Source organism: Osmerus eperlanus, chromosome 1 (assembly GCF_963692335.1).
Source record: "Osmerus eperlanus chromosome 1, fOsmEpe2.1, whole genome shotgun sequence".
NCBI lineage: Eukaryota > Metazoa > Chordata > Actinopteri > Osmeriformes > Osmeridae > Osmerus > Osmerus eperlanus.
In genome coordinates this window covers 3,713,041-3,729,707 of record NC_085018.1, presented here as the reverse complement: position 1 = coordinate 3,729,707, position 16,667 = coordinate 3,713,041, and the positions used below count along the sequence as shown (strand labels likewise).

The following is a 16,667-nucleotide window of genomic DNA, read 5'->3' as shown; positions in this document are numbered from 1 at the left end:
GTAGCTGTCTGCTGAACTCAGGGTAGAGGACAGACAAGATTCATCTAGTGGACACAAGTCAAGGGTGACCAGAGGCTCTTTTCTTACAATTTTCACAGTGGCCTTGTCATACAGATCGGCTGTTAAGGTGACAAATCTTTGTCCTCGTACAATAATCCAAACTGGAATGTTTCAACTGTTACGACCCTCCCTGGGCTGAGCAAACTGCGGAAGGCTTCCGACATCTAGGGGCAACGGAGGGACTAACAACTAGCAGCCAACACAAACACAAACGAGGGTGTATATGTAACCGTGTGTTTATTACACAAACAGATAAGGCGTCACAGGAGAACAAGGGGACCATGAACGGTGCCAAAGGAATGAAAACAATAAAAGTGCTAAATACCCTGCCTAACCCAAATAATGCCTCTCTATCAAAAATTACATGGGGCGGCACCGTTCCTTGCCTAGTGCGTTAACAAGGGAGTACGCTGCGTGATGGGAGTGTAGGCCCATGGGCGGCTTACCTGTCCCCTCTCTCCTGTGAGCGACCAACGAACAACACAAAACACAAACACAGTGACTCTGTTACTGACAGAACTTAGCAGGAGCACAAACAGAACGCGAATGTTTGACTCCCCGCCCTGAAGACGGTTCCGGGGTCTTAAAGGCAGCGGGGAAGACGGACGGGATCGGGATTGAGCGGAGTCCGGATCGAGCACAGCCAATCGCAGACAGCCACCTGTGGACAACGACAGGGAGGAGAACAAAAAGGGAGGGGCAAACTCAATAGGCAGACCAACCCTAACACAAGGCCCTACAGGCCGTAACATCAACGATGATAGAAACAAGATCTTCCACCGTATTTGGAATTCCGGATGGAAGCTTTATTTTTCGTATATGTTTGTAGTATGTGTTGTCATCACCTGTAGCGACAAAGAAAGAGAAGAGATTGTAGTATGTTAAAATTTGAAATGTTTACTTATGTTACACACACATGATTGTTATGGCATGATAACAGAATAACTCAATGAAGTGTAAAACCTACTCTGATGTGCAAATGAAGTGTTTTAGGGACACCATTCGACCATCTGCTGTATTATATGCAGCCAAGGGTTATGCATCTTTCATTTCTGCGTGCTGAATGACTTCGATCTTGGCTGTGGGCTCTACTTTGAAGCTTCTCAAGTGCTCATGGTACCACCCACTCAGCGACTTCAGAACGAAGACAGGGCTTTCATGCACAATGATTATTTGGAGTATTTCTCCAAAGTCCGACAATCCTCCTATTGATCCAAAAGGTAATAACATTCCAACACAATAGTCGGTGCCGAATATGGTAACCTTGTTTGTCATGTTAACGACCAATGCCCTGAGAAATTTCTTTGCAATTGACTCTTTAATGCTGTCTGTTAGAACGTCGATGGACACCTGGGTCATTCTAGAAACCAATAATGTTGGCTTTTGAATTTTAGCATTATGAGTGTGGTATGCAATCATTAATTGGTGTTTTCTTGCCATTGTCATTAGATTGTTTCTGAAAAACCCAGTCTGCCTCACAATCCTTTTAAAGAATCTGTGTTTGGCTTCAAAACGCATGGTCCAGAGAGCCACAAGCGGTCCAAAAGCAGTTGTAAGCCATGGATAATGTTCAAGGAAGAGATGTTTTGGTTTTAATTTCTCTTCTGGGAACACATCCAAATACCTGTAACGGTGTTCACTGATCTTGCTTTCCAGGTATCCCAGTGTCTCAACTGTGTGGTAAGGAGCCATGACAAGCTCAACAACATCTTTCAGGGTCATCAAAACTTGCCATGCTTTGTCATCTTCTGGTACTTTGTCACCAATCATAAAAGCTAGCATCCGCATCAAGCACCAGTTTTCATGTGCATTTCCTCCTACACTCTTGAGTGATGCAAAACTCGGGAATAGCTTGAGGAAAGTTTGTTTTGTCATACCACTTGTATGGAAATTGACGGATGGAACTGTTAAGCTCCTTAAGAGAAAAGTATTTCTTCTTTATAAACACATTCAGACACAGTGCCAATTCCAAAGGTACGATCCCCTAAAGCAAATCATGCAAAGCGTTGGGGGTTAACCTGATGTGGCATGAAAGTAACTCAATTTGTCAGAGATGGGACACTGTCTATTTACTCCAAAATGATGAGGCTTAGAGGTATCAGACAATGCTGCTTTGACATGCTTGGTATGGTTGGACTTAGTCCTTAGAGGAAACATTCCTTCTGTAACATCATGCTCCTGGATCTGTGATCTATCTCCAATGCAAAAGCAACAAAAGTGTGAGGAAGAAAAGCTTTCAACCACCTATAGAATGTGCTCCCAGATTATCTGCAACTACGGCGAACACAGTACCCTTGACCACTTTGCCCAGACTTGGTACAAAAATACCATCATCTTCCAAGCATTTTAGATCTCTCAACAGTGGCTCCACCATACACTTTGGTGTATCCATATTTCTTGACATCATCTGCCTTACAAAGAATGGCTAGGAAAATGGATGTTAGATTAGATCGCAAGGTAGCAGGGATGTTTGCAAAGACCCAGTATACAGCCGTGACTTTATGCTTCTTGCGGGACGTCCCCAGAGGGTTACATACTTCAAAATCATCTATGTAAAGATTGAGTGGGAGTTTAAGCTCATCTCCAGATAAAAACCTGTTTTCTCTTAGGTAAGATCCATCATGCAATGATTTGTATCCAGAAGAAGCATCAGATTTGCTAATCTGTAATATTATGTCTTGAATGTGTCTGTTGTTTACAAGTTGAGACAATAATGGTACCATTGGTACATACTGAAAGTTTTTTTTCTCACCTACATCAAGTATGTACTCAACTGGCTCAGTCAGTGAGAGATGTTCCTTTATAAATTGATCTCTCCTATAGTGTGTGCTTAAGGGCCCATCCACCCCTAAAGCTGCAGTGAAAGGGTTTAGCTCGCAAAGATCTTTTACCAGTTCTGAAATCACAGAATCTTCAAAAGTACAGCCATGCTTGCTCAAAGTGCTCAGTATAATTTCTTTAATAACTGGGCCAGATGCAGATGATGTAAGGAAGTTAAGTTCCTCTACTGGTTTATCTGTGCATGTATTGGAAACATTGAAAATGCATTCCAATTTAAGGAAGAAAATAGTTGAACAAAATAGTTTTGTTCAAGTCTTTATCCTCCACAAGGATAGTCACAGTAGTTTTCACTTTCAACATATTCACTTTCTTCATGTGTTTGACTTAGGTAATTATGGAAAACAGAGGTCTTAAAGTCTTCCGGTGAATGGGGACAATGTTTCTTGCTCTTATGACCGTGGAATGTTGTATATATATTTGTCTTGTAATCACAATCTTTAAAAACACAAGACACAGTTTCAAACTTTTTAAGGTGGACACCAAGGTACTCAAAATAGTGTCTCTCTGTGTGGGAACAGTGTGAATTACACACTTAACATTTGAAGGAAAGGAGCTGGCCTGGCTCAGTTGTGTGTGAGTGATACCTGGACAAATGTGTCCGCACTGCACCCCATGTCCTGAAGTTGCAAGGGCAATCCGAATGGAGACAGGGTATGGACTGGTTTCGACCAAAATGCCCATGTTGTAATCTATAGTGTTTCAATAGGTCCAACCGTTGGATGTTGTAAAGTGACATATTTTGCACAGCCAGTTCATTTGCCATAATATTCCTCAGTTTAGGGTCTTTGGTCAGTGTTCAGTTCTGTTCAAGTACCAAAAGTTCCTGTATCTTTTGTGAAAATTGGCATACCTGTGTAGGTGGTGAATCGTAAGGCCGGAGACGCTTGGTGCTTGTCCCCGGCTTGGGAAACCCAATTCAATTCTGGTTAGATGTTCAGGGAGATAATTAACTTGTTAATATCTGACTCCAAGATATCAAAAATCGTCAAAATCGTCTGCTTGATCAGAGCATCGACCCTAAAGTATGCGTGTTCACTAATCAGTTGTTTATCTCTACTATAATATGGATTTAACCACCGACCTAGTATGTAAACCGACCACTCAGAGGCTCCGGTAAATTCCTTCGGAGCGTGGAGATCCACCGTAAGTGACTCAGAGGCCTTAAGTTACATTTACATTTAGTCATTTAGCAGACACTCTTATCCAGAGCGACTTACAGTAAGTAAGTCCCTAAGTAAGTATGTCCCTTTACAGTAAGTAAAGGGACATTCTCCCTGAGGCAAGTAGGGTGAAGTGCCTTGCCCAAGGACACAACGTCATTTTGCACAGCCAATCAAACCAGCAACCTTCGGATTACTAGCCCAATTCCCTAACCGCTCAGCCACCTGACTGGTTAAAACCTACTTCAAACCTACTTCAAAAGTCTATGCATATAATCAGTATAGCCGCATCAACCAAACTAGATCAAGGTTTTCACCGCCGTAGCGTGAAAGATACGTTTCAAGGAGAAGTAACTTAAAATGCACAATAATAGTTTATTATCTAAATAGTAAGATAATCAATACAATGATAATGAAACATCATCAAATACAAAACATATCTTCAGAGCAATGGTTAACGAAGGTATTCACAATGAAGACTATAGAAGCCTAACGCACCGGAGCTGTATCGTAAACATAACTCTAAGTGATTGGTAAAACTTCTCCCTATATACACCCAAACCTGACTAAAATGGGGACACTGGCCATATGACAGAAAAGTTGTCTAACGCATACAAATTCAAATTGGATCATTAATCAAGGGTGCAGTAGACCAAGTGGTGCCCTTGCAAGACAAGGGAATATGTTAACATGTAATCACCCTGGGATCTGCGACGGTGACCCCTTCATCCTCTGCCAGGAACCTTGGGGTTACCATGGACGACGAGCTCTCCCTCAAGGCCCACATTGCTGCGGTCTCCCGGTCGTGTAGATTCACCCCCTACAACATCCGCAAGATCAGGAGATACCTGTCTGAGCACTCCACCCAGCTGCTAGTCCAAGCACTTGTCCTCTCCAAGTTGGACTATTGCAACTTGCTGCTCGCTGGTCTCCCAGCATGTGCAACCCGCCCTCTTCAGAGGGTTCAGAACGCAGCGGCCCGCCTGGTCTACAATCTACCCAGACGCTCCCATGTTACCCCGCTCCTCATCTCTCTCCACTGGCTACCTATCATGGCCCGTATCAGATTCAAGACCCTGGTACTGACCTTCCGAGCAGTGAACGGGACTGCACTCGTCTACATCAAGTCTCTCCTGCAGCCTTACACCCCCACCCGTCACCTACGGTCTTCTTCAGACAACCGCCTGGTGGTCCCACCGCTCAAGACCGCCCGGTCCCAACACAAGCTCTTCTCCCGTCTGGCCCCCCAGTGGTGGAATCAACTCCCCACCTCCATCAGACACTGACTGTCTCTCCTCCTTCAAGAAAAGGCTCAAGACGCACTTGTTCCGGGAGTACGGTACTTAGGAATGGTTCGCTTGACCCGATGTTAGTTTCCTCAAGGATCACAATGACTCTTGCTTAGAGACTTGCTGCTCTTGTGGTTAGTGGTAACTGATTTAAATTTTTGTACTCGCTGTGATATATTGTTTTTATTATTGTTGCTTGCTTTTTCCACAGGTACACTTGCATTTATAGCGGTTCATGTTGTTTTATTGTAACTTGTTTAACTACATGCTCTTATGGTTCTTCCCTTTGGCACTTACTTGGTAACTGGTTGTTCACAATGTGTGCTTTATGTTTTGGCTACTCGCAATGTTTTTGTGGCTATCTTGTTGTTATGATCAGTGACCTATGCACTTTGTAAAGCTCTCTCTTGGAAGTCGCTTTGGATAAAAGTGTCTGCTAAATGAATAAATGTAAATGTAGGGGGGCAGGTGGCTGAGCGGTTAGGGAAGCGGGCTAGTAATCTGAAGGTTGACAGTTCGATTCCCGGCCGTGCAAATGACGTTGTGTCCTTGGGCAAGGCACTTCACCCTACTTGCCTCGGGGAGAATGTCCCTGTACTTACTGTAAGTCGCTCTGGATAAGAGCGTCTGCTAAATGACTAAATGGTCTGCTGCAAGCACAAACTCTGTAACCCCTGTACATGTTACAGTATTAAAATTATTACTAGAATGTAATACATAAAATAAGAAACAAAATCATATCAAACATGATATTTAAAGCTCTTTAGAACTATATTTACAAGAACAAATCAAATCAAATTTATTTGTATAGCCCTTTTTACACGCAAGCATGTCACAGAGGGCTTCACATATGCCCATAGAACTGCCCCTCAACCAACCTAAACCCTCAAGGAAGACAAGGAAAAACTCCCAAAAAACTCTCAACAGGAGAAAAAAAATGGAAGAAACCTTGGGAGGAGCAATTCAGAGAGGGATCCCCTCCTCCAGAGACGGTTGGTGGGAGAGAGGAGCAGAACACAGGCTAAACATAGTCATACAGTGTCGATGGGTTTTAAAAACACCAAAATCCATTATTCAACTTTATAGATGTAGGACAGGACCGGGAGACTCGCGACCAGGTCCAGCGTTGGCTGACCGACGACCAGGCAGGTGCTGACAACTCAAACCCCCCACACCACAAGGGATGTGTGTGGGGGGGACAGAGAGAGGAGAGCAGGGATTAGAGAATGCCAGGAGCAGCTAACAGTTACAGTCATAATAGAATGAGATCCCCACCGGTCAAGTGTGGACTGGTGCAGCAATTTAACAGAGCAAAAAAGGGGAATTTGATGCAACCCCACACACCAAGACAGCGACAGCCCCCCTCATTTGGAACATGAAATCTGTTCCAGGGGAAGAGAACTCTAAAATAAGTTATACTTAAAGAATAAGGATGGAAACAACCCGTCCCCCGTTGCCTCCAACTAGTAACATACTTACCTTTAACAGTCGTAGAATTGACTAAACAATAACGTTTTTAACCTAATTTTAAACGTCGAAACAGTATCAGACTCCCTAATTGAGACGGGTAGTTTATTCCAGAGAAGAGGCGCTCTATATGAGAACGCCCTACCTCCAGCTGTTTTTTTCTTAATTTTGGGAACCACCAGATAGCCGGCATCTTGAGATCTAAGTGTCCTTGCGGGGCAATAGGGTGCAAGGAGACCGGAGAGGTACAGTGGTGCCAATCCATGCAGAGATTTGTAGGTTAGTAGTAGAACTTTGAAGTCAGCTCTGGCTTGGATAGGGAGCCAGTGTAGAGAGACAAGAGTAGATGTTATGTGATCAAACTTTCTTGTTCTGGTCAATAGTCTAGCAGCAGCATTTTGCACCCGCTGTAAATTTTTTAGGTGGGTAATTGGGAGGCCAGAGAACAACACATTGCAATAGTCCAATCGGGACGTAACAAATGCATGTATTAGTTTTTCGGCATCATCCTTTGAGAGAAATGTTCGTATTTTGGCAATATTACGTAGATGGAAAAATGCAGTTCTAGTAATTTGCTTAATATGGTACTCAAACGAAAGGTCTGGGTCCATTGTGACTCCTAAATTTTTTACTAGCTGGTTTTGAGAGACTTTGACGCCGTCTAGGTCTAAGGTCAGATTGGAAAAATTATTTCTATATTTTTTAGGACCGAAAATTTGAACCTCGGTTTTATCCGAATTTAGAAGAAGGAAATTTGCAGTCATCCAAGCTCTCAACCTAGAAACACATTTTTCCATAGCATGTGGAAATTCTCCAGACTTTATAGACACAACTTTTAATGATAATTTCAGTCTTCCTCAGTCCACCTTCCTCTTCAACTGTTGAGACCACCTTTCCAGAGGTGTGTCATTAAGGTGTGATTGTCATTTTAGCGTTCATGCAAATCAACGACTGTCCCAGACGAGTGTCTGGGTGACCAGTGACAAAGGGGCTGCCAAATACAGCCCTAAACCTGAATGCCTCTTAAATGCTGTTCAATGGTTTACGTTAGATCCACCTGTGGAAGAAAAATAAAATCAGAAACACAAGACATTGTTAATTGTTATTGTAATGCTAAAGCACTAGCTGAAGATTTAGGCAGGACATGAAATCAAAGCATTTTGGCTTGACACATAAGCTACACACAGCTATTTATACATGGTACATAATCACAACAACAGCAGTTCACAAGTGGAGAGCAGTAGTTAAAGCTATGTCTAGACATGAAAATAATTTGGGTTACAGTTAACAGTAATAGTACAAATATATTCTGCTTATTTCTCCTCTGCTCCAAGCGGGGCTCCTGTGCGCATTCGCCTTCACTCTCTCTCTCCCTCGACCACACACACTCCCTCAACACTGAGCTATTTATAGCTATGCTACCTTTATAACAGCGGATCACAATTAATTGTGTATTTCGTCCAATTATTTGAATTGGAAAGTTAATATGAGAAAAAGGCTAACGGTAGGTTAATTTCACCCGCTTGGGTAACGTTTTTGAGTCCCCTGGAAACCTGTGTGCCACTTGTAACCGGCTCGAAAAAATAAGCGTAACGATGAGGTCGATCAATTCATTGACGGCCGTTAGGGTCAATGCAAAAATATTAAATGAATAGAAAGTTTACTATTTTCGGTCTCTTGCTCCAGTATAGTGTCTGGCAAATCATTCCCTAGAGTCCATAATCTACTGAAAAAAAGTCTGAAACATACATTAGCTCCGTGGAATGTCAGTAGGGGTCTCGTTTGTTATTGCTGATGGCTGTTCAGCTCCACTAACGTTATAGTCTGAGTGATGGCGTTACGTTACAACGTTATAATAACTACTAACGCTAATACTTGACGTGCGTCTTGCAAGCAGTATTGAAAACTGATGAAGCCACCGTGTCTTAAAAAGCTTGCTGTTTTATTGGACACTTTCCAACTCACTTTATATCATCTTGTCTATCTCTCGTTTCCCTCACACAGCCGCACTCGTACCGGTCGGTCGCTCCCTTAACGCATCTGCTATTCTGGCTCTAACGCCAACGTTAAACTCATAACACACTGAATAAAAAAATGCTTAAAACCGCTGCCTTAAAAAAAAAATTTTGCTACTTTATTAATTTAGGCAAAATGAACATCCGGCTAACGCCTAATTTAGCTAGGTTTGATAGCGATTACGTTAGGTAGCTAACATTACCTGTAACATTAGCTAGCTAGCAGTTAGCTTAAATTTAGAGCCTAACAGCTTGTACAGCTGTGACAGCAATACATGTGACCCTGTAAAGTACCACGACAGGTAACGTTAGCTAGTTTAAATTAGCTAACGTAACCAACATATTTTTAAGGTAAGTAGGATTAGCTAACCTTTCAACTCCGGCATTAGCTTGCATTCGGTTATTAGCTGGCTTGCTGAGAGACTGCCATTGAGTAGCTAACAGCCTAGAGGCTACAAACCAAAATTCCTTGTCTTCACAGAAGCAAGCCGACAATACCATATAAATTTACAATTAAATATGATACACAGCAACCTGGTAAAAAGGGATCTTACCTTAAACCGAATAGCTCGACACTCCAGTATCCCGCTAACGAAAGGATAGACCTTGGCGCCAAGAACCAGCGTTGACGCATGCGCACAGTGTACTACAGACTAATCATCTTTGGGTAGATTTTATTATGTTTTTTTTAGGCTGCAATTGTTACTGTTGAAAAATAGGTAGTGTAGGTGTAAGTTACCCATAATGATATATTTGCTTGCTGACTTCCAGTAAAATGTAAACAATTTTCATGGGTTATAATTACCACCCTCCAAAATTATTTTTTACAGTGTAGTTACTTTTTTTTTTTTAAGTAATGCTTTACTTTACTAGATTACTCACTGGTGAAAGTAACTAGTTACATTACTAGTTACATTACTTTTGGATTACTCTGTAACATCACCTGAGATGCACTTGCCAAATATGTACCATATATATGCCCAAATCAACTCAAATTCTTATTATAATGAGGTGTTGGCGGCGGAGAGGTGTTTTTGGCCTGATCACAATGTACATTCACGTTTTTGTCCTTTTCGTGCAACTAATACGAAGTAATGTGCATACCTTCATCCCTCAAAAGAAGTCCTAAGCGGCTCTGCTATTCTTGTTTCGCCTCTTGAACTCTGGAGCTAAGTCAAGTGATGTGTTATGCAAACACATGTACTGTAAAGGGAGGTTTGATTTGTTGTTTTTTTCTCCTCCCGATATGCAGATCGCAGTTATGCAAGTAACACAAGACATTTTTGTATTAGTAAAGGCCGAATTAAGGCCAAAATATACTACTCGGACGGATTTGTTGAATTTATAGTACTCCGAAGGCTGTGGGTGCTGAAAGCAATTCACCGCCAGAAAAGTAGGTGGAGCAAAGTTTTTGAAGCCTGCCACATGACGTCTTTCTGTGTGGAACCAATCACAGCCAAGGGGTATCCGTAAAATGACGGACTAGCGGACGGATAGTTAGGAAAATCAGGAGGTGCACGTAGAGCTCTCCGAGGGGCTCGGAGAGGGCGTTCCACATCAGAAAGGGCGTTCCCTGTGTCCGTCTCCACTCCGACTCCGTTACGGACAGACAGACGGACGTAGTCGGACGGATTCATTGAATTTATAGTACTCCGAAGGCTGTGGGTGCTGAAAACAATTCACTGCCAGAAGAGTAGGTGGCGCTGCACTGCGATGCTAGCTAGGTTATCGAAAAGTAGGAGCAAATTTACAAATTAGCCGTTTCATCAATAAAATAAGCACATTTTCAGCAACTACACTGCCCATTTCTCGTCACATTCTAATACAGATGCTGATTTACATGTACTGTTTAGCTGAAATCTGAATTGTAAAAACTTACGGCAAAGGCAGTCAAAGGATTCTCTCCGTCTTGTTGGTCACGGCAACCCTGCCCCTGACGCAAGCGGTTCTTAATACGGACCAATCACAGCCAAGGGGTATCCGTAAAATGACGGACTAGCGGTCGGATAGTCAGGAAAATCAGGAGGTGCACGTAGAGCTCTCCAAGGGGCTCGGAGAGGGCTTTCACATTGGAAAGGGCGTTCCCTGTGTCCATGAAAGCGGAGTAGTATATTTCGGCCTTAACTGTAATGCGATTACTAAAGTTATCAACAGTAATGCGTTACATTACTGCGTTACAGACAAATGTTATCTGATTACCCCCAACACTGCTTTCGAGGTGTTTTTTTGTTTGTTTGAAGTGCTGCTTTTGGCATTCGATAGTATTTTGCAGTGCAGTTTGCAGTTCACAATGTTTTTTCCTATTGACCAATTATCACCCTACGTCACACAACGTCAAGCAGGCTCAAGGTGGCAAAAGACGAACTTCTCCCGGGTATGCTCTGCTAAATGACGAAATGTAAATGTAAATATACACTTGGAGTGTCGATCAGGTAATTATATATCTCTGGACACTGGATTGCAGGGCTTGACAGGCACTTGTCATTTGGACAAGTACATTTACGTTTCACTTGTCCATGCACAAAAGTCACTTATCCCCCCAGACCTTTAAATAGCCTGACGAGTGAAACGGGAAAAACAAGCCTGGCAAACGGAGGTCGTTTTCTCAAGCAAATGATGAATGAAACAGGCTTGGTTAAAGAAATCCGAGATGCTGGCTATCTTCAGCAGGCTCGTATCTACAAAAGGCAGTCCTCCCTGATGTTTTTGGTGTAGAATGAATGAGTGAGCCAGTGAGCGTCCCGAGTCTGACTAACGTCAAAACAGTGTAATGGGGACGCAGTCTCAATCAGATTGCCAGTTTTACACAAATCACAAAAATAATCGGACCAGCTGGCTAAAAGCAGAATTCCCATATCTCTTGAAAGCTGCCCTGCTCGACTTTTTAGGTGTAGAATTGACTGTAAAACTGTAAAATTATGAACTTTGTGACATGAAGTGAAGACATGGCTGCTGCCTAATACTATTGTGTTTGTCTGCGGTGTGAATCAAAGGCAAACAGTGGGCTACTGCGCCCAAGAAGTGTCGTTTCGGCAACAATCTGTTTATGATGCAGCAACTTGGACAATTAACGCAAGTTACTTAACCCTTGTGCTGCCTTCGGGTCTGAGACAGCCCAACGGTAAAAAAAAAAAAAGCTTCACTTTTTTTACCGCATTTTTGAATGCGGTAAAGTTGTCGCAATACGACGGTGGGTCACAACGACTGATGGGTCAGAATGACCCGAAGATAACACAAGGGTTAAATAAGTAACTGTAATAATATTACTCTATGTCAAAAACTAACACGTTATATTACTTTGTTACTCACTTAAGTAATAATATTATGTAACACGTTGATATTGCACACAGTTGTTTTGCAATATTGTGTTATAATTGTGTTATTGTGCATGAGCAATCAAATATCAGGAGCATTCTAGGGAACAATGATGGATATCAATACACTGATTGCATTTTATTTTGACCTAAGATGTTTGCTCCTGAGGTTCTGTTGATGGTTCTGTAATTCGGTGAATGAGGAAAGACCATGATAAGGGACGAGGAGATTCTTTTTGCAAGATGTTCCTTGGCTGAATTTCCGCTGAGCTTCTCTAAATCATCAGTTGACATGGCTCAAACATTATGCAATTACCAGAATATATGGTCTGGTTTATAATTTAAAAAAAAGAGTTGGTGACCTCAGCAATGGCGACTAAGTAATTTAAACCCCAGAACTGTGGTAAAACAACTCAGAATACATTCACAGAAATCGGCTTTGATGGGTCAGAGAATACAATTTGTAGATAGCAATACCAGCAAAATATTATAACAGTCCATAACAGAAGGCCAGATGGCAATTGGCTGAAAAAAGTTGTAGAGACCATAGTTTGGGCAAATAACAAACTGAGGTTCATAGATTACAGTACAGGGAAGACAACCATTAAAATATATTTCTTGGAGGAACTACTAATTTGTCTTTATTGATGACGTTACTGCAGATGGTTTTAACAGCAGTATTTAGTTATTTATTTAGCAGTGTTCTAAGTGACCGGTATGCATTTGTTTGGCCAGACACAGAATGTCTAAAAGTGTATCTTGTCTTTCTAAATACTTTTAACACCATAAAATGGGGGATGGATTGACAATAAACCTCCATAGTAATATTATCACTTCCAAATCCAGAGTATGAACAGGACTGAATTTGTGTAAATGTGTCACTGTCTAAATGTATGTATTTTTTAATGTATCTATTTTTGTATTTAGTATGTTTACACCTCCTCATCTTGACCCCAAATGATTAACTAACTATAATGAAGTTCTGTTTTGTGTGTGTATGCATGATTATGAAGGAGTATGCATTCACTGTTTTGAATGTTTTGAAACCAACCCAGAGCTAGAGCGGGGTCTATCAGAGCAACAGATCAGTGAAGTGTGCTACCAGACCTTGCAGGGTCTGTCTTACCTGCATCAACTCCACATCATCCACAGAGACCTAAAGGCAGGCAACATCCTCCTCATGTTTGATGGACAGGTCAAATTGGGTATAGCCATGCTCTCTATCCATCTATTCATTAATCCCTACCACCTATCCTGCTGATGATATGACAACTCTAATTATCCCTTTTTCTTGTAGCGGACTTTGGAGTTTCTGTAAAAAACACGCACACCCTCCAGAATAGGACCACGTTCATTGGAACACCATACTGGTTTGTATCTACTTTATACAATAGACAGCCAAAAGTGAGTTGTCCATCATTAGATTTTAATTAAATAACTGGTAACTGGCAAGATAGTTTGATAATTTATTTTTTACTGTTAATTTATCATGTATTTATATGCTTGATTTACATAATAATATACATGTGAAATGTACGTATATCTGTTTGTCTTCTTTAACTATCGACCCATCCAAGGATGGCTCCAGAGGTTATCCAGTGTGAGACATCCAAGGAGAACCCTTATGGCCCTGAGGCAGATATGTGGTCGCTGGGCATAACTCTTATTGAGGCAGCAGAGATGGAGCCTCCACACCACTCCCTTACTCCCATGAGGGTCCTGCTGAAGATCACCAAGTCACCACCACCCACTCTTAGAAACCCACACCTATGGTTAGACCACATACATACAGTACTGTGCAAAAGTCTTACGCACAATAAAAATAAAAAAGGTTAAGGAAAAATGCTGTAAGAAATAATGAAATTTAACAAAAAGTTTAGCAAAATTGCACTTTTATACTGCTGCACAAATTAAAAAAATTATATTACATATATTTATTTGATTAAACGTTGCATTCAAATCTGATACACTTAAACGCCGCCCTCGAAAAAATGCAGCAACATTAAATTAGATTGACTATAATTGTAATTTATTTTTACTACAAATAGGTACGGTACAAAACCGCCTCCTTACCGACAAGACACCAGAGATGTCGCCTACTAATTAATAAACTGCTTTGCGCAATTCCTGTGTTGTTCTTAATTACGAATTAAAAAAGAATAATAAAAGCTGCCCTCGTGTACACACCGCCCTCATCGAAACATGTAATTCAAGAAAAGCTGTAGCATTTAATTGAAGAAATACAGTATAAGACATTATTTGTGTAAAAAATCTTGGGTGCTCAAGACTTATGTACAGTACTGTACATATATTTTGATGCGGATTGTAGCCTGTTTTTATAAAAAACAACAACAGTAGAAACACCTGTTTCCTGAATGCTATTTAGCCCGTTAAGGAGTAGCATTGCACATATTTGATCGTTTGAATGCGGGTCTCACAGCGTAACGTCGCATATATGCAATTTCAAACATTCCAACTGAATATTTTCTGATGGACAAAAACTATGCCACAAACGCTTTAGTATGGCTTCAAAATGTACTAATGAGAAAGCTAACAAGTAACACTAGTATGGTAGTAGCATTGCTACGAGCTAGCTAACTTAGCCCAGAAGCTAACTAAAGCTAGCTAGTAGGGGTGCAAAACCGAACCGAATTTTTTTTTATTGTTCAACACACACACGGTTTTTACATGTAAACTGCGTTTTTTTTCAGATCTACGAGAAAACACAACCTAACACCCTTTGTCCTTCTCCTTTCCCGTAACCTTTCCCGGAGAGTAGCTGTCCAATTAACTGTCAGTATATCAATGATGAGTCACGTACTGGAAGGAACTGGAGAGCAGTGTTGTCAACTTAGCAACTTTCTCGCTATATCTGGCAACTTTCTAAACCCTCCTGGCGACTTTTATTGTCAAAAGTGATTACCAACAAATCTACCGACTTTTACCGGTGTTGTTGGAGACTTGCTGGTGTTTTAGAGACTCAAAGACATTTTAGAGACGTGAAAGCACGGATCGTTTTGCAGTAGGCAACTGTTCTCAACGAGCAGTGGGTGCTGCCATGAGCTCCTCTGCCGTCCCAAAGCACTCACAGGCGGTCAGTCTCACTATAGCCTCGCGCAGCACTGCTACTTTCCTTACTGAGGAGATGGCAACACTGCTGGAGAGAGGCAAATCAGACGAAGCTAGGCACCTGTAAAGTATGCTAACCAGGGCTGCCAACTCTCACGCATTGGCCGTGAGACACATGTATTTCAACTAGTTCACACGCTCTTACGCCACACCTTGTATTTCTTAAGCTGAGAAGGCAATGCCAACCAAGTAGTCCTGCTAACATTGTAAACAGTAATAGATGAAGCGCAGGCACACAGAGTGAAGCAACATAGGCGCGCGAAAACCCGTGAAAGGGGTTAGAGGGGGGTTAGAAAGCAGAAAAATTTGGGTTGGCCCCACCAAATCTCACTCCAAGGTTTTTTGAAAAGTTGGCAGCCCTGTACTAACGGTAATACATCTAACATGATGGGGCGCATTTACGCCGGATATACAGAAAATACAGAGAGAACACTGAAATGGTAATGTTTTTTTCTTCCCCCTTAGGTGCTAAACAAACCGAAACCGTGACCCATAAAACCGAACCGAGGGCTTGTTGAATTGTTGCACCCTTACTAGCTAGACCGTCGGTCCCCACAGAATAGGCAGTCACTTTCTCAGTTATTTTACAATGGAAAGTAAAGTATACAGTAACTTAAAAGCAATGAATGAATAGCAATTTCAGAATAAATAGCTCCTTTCAAAACACAGTAGTGTGTCATGTGGTCTTATATTAGATTGATGGGGAAGTGGTTTTTGATAATCCTGGTTCAAAGTTCAGTAATGAGTAATCAAGCAATAATTATATATAGATAAATTAAATGGGAAGTTCCAATACATGTCGGTTAAGTAGTAACATGTGGTGTATGTCCTTGTTTCTATGACTACTATGATACACATTTCTCCCTCTGTTAACTTGGGCCCTCAGGTCCCATCACTTCCAAGACTTTCTACAAAGAGTGCTACAGAAAAGCCCTGAGATGCGTTGGGGACTTCAGCAGCTCCTAAACCACCCTTTCCCTTCCACAGGACAGACAAACAGAGCCCTCAGAGAACTTATAGCTGAGGCTAAAGCTGATGTCATGGAGGAAGCTGCGGTAGGAAACACATTTTCAGTAAAGACTTTCATGGATGGCTATAATGTAAATGATGTCTTACATAAAAGTATATCATAAATAATTTGCACACTGAGGGCCTCATTTACTAACATTGCGACCGCAGCTTAATCTGCGCCTTTGCCCAACCGCAAATAGCACACGGTGTATTTCCGCATTTTGCGTGATATTTATCAAACCAGATCCTTGTCGGGCAATCAGCGCCTTACTCCGCCTTTAGTGTTAATTAGCGCGCCGTAAAAAGACGGGAGAAATCGCCTGCATGTTACTGCCACCATGGGTGATTCGAGGAAAAGAGAAAGAAAGTTCAGCGAACAGG

General features: G+C 41.7%; 1 protein-coding gene across 1 annotated transcript in view; it reads left to right on the top strand.

The window, feature by feature from the left end:
• si:dkey-81j8.6 (serine/threonine-protein kinase 10) overlaps positions 1–16,667 on the top strand; it is a 73,352-nt gene that overhangs the window by 16,742 nt on the left and 39,943 nt on the right. The window contains exons 4-7 of the mRNA XM_062483519.1: positions 13,202–13,351; positions 13,444–13,516; positions 13,724–13,918; positions 16,162–16,330. Coding sequence (XP_062339503.1) covers positions 13,202–13,351; positions 13,444–13,516; positions 13,724–13,918; positions 16,162–16,330 — 587 coding nt within the window. The remainder of the gene's footprint in view (positions 1–13,201; positions 13,352–13,443; positions 13,517–13,723; positions 13,919–16,161; positions 16,331–16,667) is intronic.